Here is an 11216-nt window from a genome sequence, read left to right on the forward strand (position 1 = left end):
CGTACGAGGGCCTAGGGTGTTGATTATAGGCTTGCAGGCCCGTAGCTAGTTGGGGGGAGGGAGGGGGAGCAGTTTAGCAGCGACCGGGGGCGGGGAGTTTAAATCTACGACGTACGGGGGCCTAGGGTGTTGAATATAGGCTTGCAGGCCCGTAGCTAGTCGGGGAGGGGAGGGGGAGCAGTTTAGCAGCGACCGGGGGCGGGGAGTTGCCCCTCCCCCCCCCTGCTAGCTATGGTGATAGGAAGATTAGGCTCTTACATAATGTATCTTTAATATAGTTAGAGAAAAGATCATAGTTTAACATTATGTTATTGAACATTGTAAATATATCAACATCATTATGTAAACTATTCATTATATATTTTGTACATGATTTTGTGAAAAGTTGATGACTTGAAATATAAAAGTTAAAACTAGATTAGAATAGTTAGGGGTTGTTCTGTTTTTGTTTTCATCTCGGATAGGTGGAGAGGTTTTAGTTTTGAAATGTTTAAGTTGTAGGTTGATTGTCCAAATGGAAACCAATCTCAGTTGTGTAAAATATGTCACAGTTCTGTTTGGATTCTTAATCAAAGTCATAGATGGGTGTGGAGGGATTGCAGGATGATTTATTGTATACTACCCAGTGCCACACAGTCGCGCCCAATACTACCACCCAGTCGCACCCAATACTAACACCCAGTACAACCCAATACTACCCAGTACCACCCAATACTACCCAGTACCACCCAATACTATCCAGTACCACCCAATACTATCCAGTACCACCCAATACTAAGCCAATGTTACCTCACTATTGACGAAGTTAGTACCTGAGAAAATGAGGTACTGTGTACATATTGTATTGGCGTGTACATAAAAGAACCATTGACAATAAGAGTAGGTGGTATTGTCGCTGTTTGGGCAAAATTCGCCTCAGCACTCGGAGATGTAGGATGTTAAACCACATTTCATTTCAACACTAACACTTAGCAACACTTCAATTATTTCAATATCAATGAGTTAATTCTCGGAAAGTTTTGTACGGTAGTCAGACAGTCAAACCCCATTTTTAAGACTTGACATGGAAATATAGTCCACCTAACGTTTTTTGATGGATTATATATCTTCAATACGTGTGCCAGAATGCTTTCGAGCGCCAGTTGTGTGAAGCGACAAGATCAAGGAAGCTAAAAATACCCCATAAAAGAAGAATACTACCGGCGTAGACTGGAATAACCGGACGCCATGGCTGTCATTCATTTCAGATTCTTAGCGTTTTTCACCGAACATAACTGATTAGAAATTACAGTGAAACGATTGAATGTAAATCAGTTTATATACATTCATATAGCATTATTATATGCGTTGCGACCCATTTGTGTCCGTTTCTACGTGCCAAAGAATAGCGATTTAGCTTTTTTAACGTGCCTACAGACAACGAACGTGCCTCTGGATAAAAAATCCATGCTTTAAAAATCTGAAATCGGTGCTTTGAAAAATTGCTATGTAGCCTTGTGAATCTGACAAGATTGTATGGGGAAACATAGCTATCATTATGATTATCGACAACTTTCGATTTCTATTTGGATCGACTTTACACTAAATAGGAAATAATTTTTACCTTACAAATACGTCAAACGTCTTTATTTATGTTTCTAATACATAAAAAAAATGTTTTAGAATTTAATTTGTATGAGGAAAAAAGTTAATATTTGTGGCTCATTAAGTCGCATCGATGTCATCCTTATCAGTGATTGTCGCGGCCTAGCGAATATTCATTGCTGATCAGTGTGGGAGTGGGGCAAAACCTGAAATGACCGAAAAGATTTCGGGTTATAGAACGATAATTGGTAGCCTAAGTTTGACGGCGCAAACGCGTTTTCCTGCTATTCCAACCTGGAATACAACAACTTCAGCAATGTGGCCCAGTATACCTTGCCCTAGGTGGCTGGCCTGGATCCCAAACAACCAATCGGTGGTCTCAGGGTATGGGGGCATCACGTTCCCCGAGAACATTTAAAAATAAAAACAAGCCGCAAATGCGTTTTCCTGCTATTCTGGAGCCATAAGTTAAGCAACTATGAAAATTTCCAATCTTTTTTTGCAAATGAAATCCCACTCTACCCCGATCTGAATTCCAATCATCCAATCAGACAGTTGCAGCTGCATTCACCAAAGTTATATTAATAATCTATGCCCAGAAAGTGTTGCACAAACTTGTTCTAGACAAAATGTTTTATTCCATAGTCAATTCAGTACAAATTCGTGGTATTTAATTAAAAGAAAAGTAATATTAGCGTTAGTTTTTTTATTAGATTTCGGGCACTTTATTTTGTCAAATAGATGAAATAATAATTTTTGTTTTCACTTTATCCGTCTGCCCAAAAAGCAGCTGTGTCTAGTTAGGCCTATTTGAAGCAGCTGTGTCTAGTTAGGCCTATTCCTTCGACAAATTAAATTCTAAAACATTTTTTTATGTATTAGAAAAAAAAATAAAGATGTTTGACGTATTTGTAAGGTAAAAATTATTTCCTATTTAGTGTAAATGAGTATTAAAAAAACAATCACGTAACTTTATTGCAGTGCAATAACTTAACAACTGGAGGGCTGAAAAGCCAAGTGATCCATGATCCAAGTGCACCTTTGAAGCAGATTCTTGATTGTATTCGTTGGCATGGTAACACTTGACGGCCATTTGACATCCACTAAATTGGATCGCTTTGCCGTGTACAGATTTTAATATATAAGTTTTTACCCAAGAGTAGTAGGAAGTGAACCGTTGTCGAAATGGATTATTATTATATTATCTTTATATTAGTCTCGGCCGAGAAAGTCCATCTTGTCAGTGATGCAGGACGGAGGGCCAGACAAAGACAGCTGTCTAGTCGTTCGGATGGGACGAAAAACCGAGGTCCCGTGTACACATAGGCGTGCACGTAAAAGATCCCCTGACAGTTGGAATTCGATATAAGAGTAGGTCGTAGTGCCGCTGTCCGGGCAAAATTTCCCTCATAGCATACTGTATGGCGTATGTCCGTCTTCATTAACCCAGTTCGGAGATGAACAATAGGACGTTAAACCCCATTTCATTTCATTCATTTTATATTAGTCTCGGTCACCCAGAACCCCGTAGCTTTATATATGTTTGGTTTGTTTTTTGATGGGTGCATGCACGACGGAGGGTCAGACACTGTGAATGATCCAAATAGATATGGATTAATCTTCCAGAAAGTCATAATAGAAATGCGGTTTTGAAAATATTTAGATCAGTAAATGTGTAACATAGTATCACATGACCTAATGTACAAATCACGTGCACTTCTTGTGTATTTTCTGGATTTCTCGTTGATGATGAAACAGAGACGTAACTACCTCAGAGCAACGAGGGTGTTGGGAAGTGTTCTCAGGGGGAGCTGTAAAATTGACGGGGGGGGGGGGGGGGTGAGTTACGGGCCTGTCATGAAATGAAGACAGGACTCTTGTGTTGATTGTTAATATTACTATATATTCTTTTGGTAAACAATAATCAACATAAAACACAGGCTTCACAGCAGACAATTAATAAAAGAATTATTGGTTCAATGCTTAATAGTAAATAAGCTCCAATGTGGATATGGGAATTGACATAAACTTATGTCTCCAAATATCCAAATACAGGTAAAAAAGGTCTGTCATTAGGAATGTGACCTAAGTTGATTTTTTTTTTTTTTTTTTTTTAGCCTTTAAAAATTTTAATGGGTCAATAAAAATACATCTTTTATTTCCAACATATTGCCAATATTGGTGGTAGCACGACATTTCGGCCCCGCGTCCATTTCAGACTCAACACAAACGTCCATTCGGACTCAGTTTGACGACGGTTCGGACTTACTTGACAACTTTTCGGACTGGAGACGGGTGATTAAAGAAATATAGAAGATAAGAAACATGAAACAAATATAAATAAATGGGTGTTAATTAGGTGGATTATGATCCATTAAATAATAGAGAAGTAGTGTTGTTGTGTTTTGTTATGAACATTTTTTACTAATAGAGTTCATTGCAGTAATCCAATTAACTATAATCGTACATGCATAAATGATATCATGAAATCCGATTATCTCACGATAAGCCTATACGACAGACTACATAACAATTAATGTGTGATAAATTATTGGACCACTATACATGATTATATAACTTGATCATTTACATACATCAGCGGGACTAATTGTATCTCAACTCACAGCTAGAAACCACAGCTGCTTAATATTATGTAATCCTTCTACGACATTTAGTAATTGAATGTATAATAATTAAACACAATTCATATGGAAAACAATCACTGAGTTTATTTCACATTACGTTTTAACAAGTTCCTGACTCAATGACAGAGCTTATGATGCAACGCGCACGCGCTAACAATTCGGCCAAACCATGTGACTTTTAAGCCCCCGAAAAATGTAATCGATTCGCATTAATAATACTTTTCGGCGTGTAGAGTGAATGTTTGAGGAAAATGAAACCCAGATTGAAATCGGCTTTATATTTGATATGCCTGCCATTTGTTCTTTTAATACTTTATACATACCAAAACTTTAATGGTGGAAGTATAACTTTTCAGCCGAAAATGTCGAACGGGAAAATTGGAACAAAATATTCCGAACGAATACCAGAGACAAGGACAAGCTCAAAACAAACGTATACAAAACAGGTTGTCGTCAAAAAAGCAATATCGCAATTTGACAACGAAAAACAAAGGAAGGTTGTGCCAGAGAAACAATGCGCCGTTAACCTCACCTGGCCTGAAAATAGTGATACATGGCAAATTGTTGATAATATGAACAATTCATTTGTTTTTTCTGCATTTGCGGAACCAGAGAATCATCGAGTGAAAATTATGGGATTACATCGCCTGAATTCAAATTCAAGCAAAAGTTGTATTTGCTGGTTTTACAAGGACGCAAATAAACCAAGGATTATTCAAACCAATGGCACCATAGTTCTTTTAAACGATCATCATGGCAAAACGTAAGTATAATTTATTCCTTATTCTTATATCCGGGCCTCGTTGGTTCATTGAGTTGGCTTTCTTGGATACAGTCAGGTTACGTCCATAGTAAGAAAACAAAGTGTATCTGACAATATTAATAATAATGTTGATAAATGTAGATAAAAATGAAATCACCATACGATGTAAGTTTTATTTATTCCTTATTCTTATATAGGAATCACGGTGGCTTACCGAGTAAGGTTCACCAGTTAAAGAAAGCTTTATTGAAAACAATCAACTACATCAACGAAACCAAAATGTATCTAACAATATTAATAATAATTTTACAAATATATAAACAAAGACACTTGATCAGATTCAATTCAATAGAATTAGAATCTATATATAATACACTAAAATCAATAACTAACTGGCAAAAAGAAAATTAAACTAAAATCAATAAGTAACTGGCAAAAAGAAAATAAGTTTATGTTAGACGAAAGAGAAATGAAATGAAATGAAATGGGGTTTAACGTCCTACTGTTCTGCTCCTATACTGGGCTAATGAAGACGGGCATACGCCATACAGTGTGCTATGAGGGAAATTTTGCCCGGGTTACGTGCATTCTAATGTATACACAGGACCTCGGTTTTTCGTCTCATCCGAAGGACTAGACAGCTGTCCTTGTCAGGCCCTCCGTTCTGCATCACTGACAGGGGGAAACCACGTCGAAAAATCAGGATGAACTTTCTCGGCCAATGCAGGGATCGAACACCAGACGAAAGAGAAGTCAGTAAAATAGCCATTATTAATAACAGATTACGGAATTTCCAATTAAAATACTCGGATAAAATAAAGGAATAGTGGTAATGACAACTAATTTAAGCTCCGTTCAGATGGTTTAATATTATACTTGCACTAGGTGTGTAAGGGTGGGGTGTCGGGAAAGAAAGAGAGAGAGAGAGAAATGGGGTTGGTTGGTTGTTCAGTCCCCTTAAATCTACTTTCAGAAATGTGATGACCGCCATCTTAAGATTATAAAATCATATGGAATGCTTATTGAAAACACGAATAGAGACTATTAGCATATGATACAAAACTTCTAATTATCATTCTTTACACAGTAGTTATTTAAATTATATTGTTGCTTTTTTATATCTCGAACAGATAGTTTAGTAGTATGATTTTATAACTCGAACAGATGGTTTGCTGGTATGACTTTATATTTCGACCAGATAGTTTGCTGGTATGATTTTAGTAGACATGATAGGGGTTTGGGTGCGTTCTATTCATACGATTTAATCATAGCCGACAAAGAATGGGAAATAAATAAATTTATTGCTGTTTTGCACACTGATCCGCAGTGAATATTCGCTTGGCCGCTACAATCACTGATAAGGATGACATCGATGCGACTTAATGACTACAAAATATTAACTTTTTTCTTTCGGCAAATTAAATTCTGAAACATTTTTTTTACTATAGCAAAATAAATAAAGGTGTTTGAAGTGTATCTTGATAAAAAAAATATTCCATAATTAGCGTAAATAGGTACAGAAAATAGTACGCGGAGGCGTAAAATGGGTAAAACGATATCATTCTGTCCGTACCGGTTCATATTACTACGTTCGATGTAAACAACGCACGTGTGACCATCAATTTGACGTTTTTTTTCTGTTTGTTTTCTCTGAATTCTTTCAGAAGTACATTTTTTACCGTCTAATCTGATTGACCTGCTCGTGTTTGTTTTAAAACAACAAAAACAAGCCACAGAAGTAATCTTTTTTGGCGTTATCGATGCCATCTTGCTTTGTTGGTAAACATTGTAATGTGACGTCACCCTTAGAACTACAGCGGTCTGACCTTTTAAAGGTCAGTCATCTTGGACAGAGATAAAAGACGGATGTCGCATTAGGTCTGTAAAATAGATTGGCTGTTTTGTTGTCGGTGTTATAGTAAATGAAAAAGGTTTTTGGTGCGTTTTGGTAGAGAAGTAATGAAACTTCGTGTATAGTTTCACTACCAGGTACTTCAAAACCTTGACTGAGTATGATCGTGAACATTTTATGGTTAGACTAAGGTCTAGATAATCAGTTCGATTGCTTGATACTTTTGAAAAAGATAAGTGTGCAATTAATTAATATTTGTCATCTATTTATTTTGGGATTTCGGCGAGGGACACCAACCTCACTGTTGGCCTTTTTTTCTTAATATTCAGAATCCATTAATCTGTCTTTGTTTTATGAATTGAGGAAATAATGTAGCCAGTGCCCTCAAAGTACTCAAACTGTTGTGGCGAATTACAGAAAATGAAATTGCCGAGAACAAATCTGTTGTTATTTTTTTTAAAACATACAGTCCACCTAACAACCTTATATAAAACTGCATCAATAAAAAAAAGTATTGAAATGTTGAAATTCGGTGAGAATTAAGTAGGGAGATACAAAAATCAAAACGATGCAACACGAAAAGTTCTGAGCCCAGTGTCTGGCTATGCAGAATCTAACATGCTGTACTAAAAGTGTGTGTGTGCATATGTATGTTCACCATCACACTTCGTCGCCGTGCCCCAACCCCATATATGAGGTATCAAATTAACCAGTATTACCCCGTGAATGTTTTAGGCAATGATTCATTTAGGTCAATATCAATTATTAGTGTAACAGAGTCAAAAATCAATATTGGATTGTGTGCAGCCGAACAATTTTACTGCAATTAACGGTTAACGGGAGGTAACTCTGTTTATTATGGTAATTAAGTTAAAGGACAATATTGGTGCCAGTCATTATCACATTATTATGTGATAGAGCTGGTTAAACACATTCCAAATATAATTTTGACACAGAGATCATTGCTACAATAGCTGGGATCTTCCAACTGCCAAGGGATCTTTTACGTGCACGCCAATATGTACACGGGACCTCGGTTTTTCGTCCCATCCGAACGACTAGACAACTGTCCTTGTCGAGCCCTCCGTCCTGCATCACTGACAAGGGGAAACCACGCGGGAAAATCTGGATGAACTTTCTCGGCCAATGCAGGGATCGAACACCCGACCTCCAGGCTAGCGAGCCAGCGTCTTACCCACTTAGCCCCAATATCAGATAAGACTAGATCAGATTAGAACAAACAACTTAAATCATTTATTTTGACCTAAATCGAGATATTTAGTTTCTGACTCTGTGAAAACCATTTAAAAGCCTGTAACTGTAAAAATAATATCAAGATTTGTTTTCGTTTGTGTATGGCTAAATCTATTTGTTAAGGCCAGCTCAAATTTTGTCAAGTTCGTTGAGGTGTAAATAAGGTTAGGGCACGTGATTGTTGGCGAGATTGTAGGTTAGAGTTAGGGTAAGCATTAGGAGTTAGGTCCAGGGCGAAGGTTGGGATTAGCGCTAGCCCTGTTTATATATCGTGACCTATGACGAAACATTAAGACGGCCTTATCATTTAGCACTAACAGTTTTTGTATACTTTCGATGAAAAGAAATTTTGAACTATGAAAAACGAAACATATGGATTACGGAAATAGTCTGCTCTGTGGTTTGCCAGCAACAACTCTTCAACCTATCCAAGGAATTCAAAATTTTACTGCAAAAATTCTTGGTGTTAATTACGGCCATAGCTCGACTGCTGCTCTGAAAGAACTTCATATATTGCCAGTTGAAGTCCGATGCCAATTCAAGCTACTGGTACTGGTGTATAAGTGTCTCCACAACCTTGACCCTGCCTACCTTTCTGAATTATTGCAGTCCCAAACTTCATCATACAATACGAGATCGTCATCAAAAAACATGTTATTTATACGCGGCTCCTGAATACCCTTCCAGAAAATTTGAAACAATGCCAAACTGTAACGGATTTTAAAAAGAAACTCAAAACATATTTTTTTCGTAAAGCATTTCTTTAACGTTTGTGTAAGACTTTGTGAAGCGCCATTGATCGCATGGCAGTAATGTGCACTGTGTCAAATGTAATATGTTATGTGTTATGTTATGTGTGTTTGAAATTAGATTTCGTTTTGTAAGATAAACTAAAGTTATTGTATTTTTCATTCACATACAGGTATGGTGCCATGATGGTCACGTGTGATCTAAATGATAAAGGGGTTTGGTATGCTGTGTCAGTTACACCGTCAATCAAAGACAAACCACTCAATCGTATGATTCTACATTATCCAGAAAAAACTGTTCAGAGAAATTTCACGCTCTGTCTCTCTGTGATGCATTCAAGCTTTGGGAATGTTATGGGATTTGTGGAAGCTCTTGAATTTGATAAAGTTCTAGGAGCTAATCATTTCGTAATCCACCATTTTTCTTCGTCTCAACCAATGAAAATCGTCTTAAACGATTATATCAAAAGAGGGGAGGTAACTCTTTTGAACTACAAATTACCGATCGGTACGAAGGATGTTCATTATTTTGGGCAAATTGCTGCAGTGAACGATTGTGTTTATAGATCTCGTGGTATCTCGCGTTATGTGGTTGTTGTGGATATTGACGAGATTTTAATTCCATACACCTTTAACGATTGGATGGAAATGATGGACAACTTGACGTCAGCTGAACCGAAAGCGTCGTCTTTTTCATTCAGGACTACTTTTTTTGACACACATATGCCGGATGACACTAGAGGATATCGTCAGAAAGATTTAGCGACTCGTTATAAATTGAGAACATTGTTAAAAGTGTGGCGAGAGAACTATATATTTGAGTACAATAGTCGTTGTAAAGTGATTGGCAAGCCGGAACTGATAGACGTCATGGCTATACATACCGTGGCTAAACAAAAGCGAGCTCATAAGCTAATACATGTGAATTATACTACTGCGTTACTTCATCACTATCGGTTAAAAAATTCTTCACCATCCAGGATTTTCAATGACAAAACGAGACAATATAGCAGCCGTGTTGTAGATCGTGTGATCAAAAGGTTTAATAGTATTCCTACGCCTTGTATACATGTGTGAAAGCGTATTGAACTTCTTTGAACGTTGTGTACACCGTGGGTGTGTGGGTGTGTGTGTGTGTGTGAGAGATGGAGAGGGGGTGAGAGAGATAGAGAGAGAGAGAGAGTCAACCGAATACCACAAATTAGTGCTAGGCGGAGTATATAGGTTCAAATTCACAACACTAGAATTAGACCCATTCCACTCGACACAAAGTCAAATTTATTTCAATAATTCGCTTGTGCGTAGGACCCAACCGAATGCAATGAAAATTTTTGCTACAGAATGTTGAACTCGACACGGCGAATTTGCACGCTTCAGTGGCTTGTTACGCAGTGCGATAACAGAGTCTACGAGTATAAAAATAGCTATAGTACGTCAAATTCTCTGCACATGTAAATAAATATATTGTTGGCGATTCTGAATAGCAATAATATTTATCTTTTTGGTTATTACAGCAGCTTTAGAAATTACGTTCGTTTTAATTTTTTAATTGCTTATCATTAACTGTACCGTTATTAGCGGCATCTTTTGGTTTAGTACAAATAATATCTCTGAAAGACTCGGGTTAGACGGGAACATGATACTAGAAGTAGATTCATTTTACTTTTACAAGGTTCTTAAACCAATTTTTGAGTTGCCCAACGTGCGTGTTTCTAAATTCAATTTCTTGTTCCAGCTTTCTGTTATGGTTCGTAAAAAGTAGTCTTGATTATCCCGGCCTGTCAAGACTTTGAATGGACGGTAGATTTGTTAAGCGAGACTAATGACAAATTGCTCGGATGATATGGCCGACACTAGTAACCATTTTTCAGTCTATTATTTACGGATGGTTAAATGGTCATAGCTTATTAAGTAAAGCATGACCGTTTATTTAGTGACTATAAATGAGCGAAACTGATTTAAGGCTTGGTATGTATCTAAATATTGTGGTGTAATTGTCGAGATATTTGGAGATATTTATTTATGGTGGGGCACCCTACCATAGTGCTAGGCGAAGTATAAGGAGTTCAAACTCACAACACTAGGATTGGACCCATGACAAACCCAAACGGTACGCATTTGATCTCCCTAATCTCAGAAATCATAAATAAATAAATATCACCCCATCAGTAATGGCGTATTAAATAGTTTTACCCTATTTGTATTCTTTTATCGTTTTTTGTTGTCTGCAAATCTGTGTCACGAGCCTCAAGCAAAATTTGCTAAGCTAACCAAATTTAAATCAAATATGATAGTTTTTAGTTTATTATTGCTGCACTGAAAAAAAACTTGTGTTGGATCTCAACACAAGTACTTGTGTGAAAATTATT

At 37.1% G+C, this 11216-nt stretch overlaps 1 protein-coding gene across 2 annotated transcripts; it reads left to right on the top strand.

Moving 5' to 3' along the window:
* The first annotated feature begins 4227 nt into the window (after positions 1–4227).
* On the top strand, positions 4228–11136 carry LOC130010251 (beta-1,4-galactosyltransferase galt-1-like). Of its 2 annotated transcripts, none has more exons than XM_056098278.1 (2): positions 4228–4992; positions 9021–11136. In XM_056098278.1, the coding sequence occupies exons 1-2, from the start codon at positions 4481–4483 to the stop codon at positions 9922–9924; spliced, it is 1416 nt and encodes a 471-aa protein (XP_055954253.1). In that variant the 5' UTR covers positions 4228–4480; the 3' UTR covers positions 9925–11136. The 2 variants fall into 2 exon arrangements, with proteins under 2 accessions (XP_055954253.1, XP_055954254.1); XM_056098279.1 differs by lacking the exon at positions 4228–4992 and adding an exon at positions 5050–5157.
* Positions 11137–11216: the final 80 nt, after the last annotated feature.

Source organism: Patella vulgata, chromosome 1 (assembly GCF_932274485.2).
Source record: "Patella vulgata chromosome 1, xgPatVulg1.2, whole genome shotgun sequence".
NCBI lineage: Eukaryota > Metazoa > Mollusca > Gastropoda > Patellidae > Patella > Patella vulgata.

Excerpts from the sequence above, each read along its gene's own strand:
- LOC130010251 (XM_056098278.1), top strand. The coding sequence starts at position 4,481 with ATGAAACCCAGATTGAAATCGGCTTTATATTTGATATGCCTGCCATTT. Across the intron at positions 4,993-9,020 it reads AACGATCATCATGGCAAAAC|GTATGGTGCCATGATGGTCA; the intron begins GTAAGTATAATT and ends ATTCACATACAG.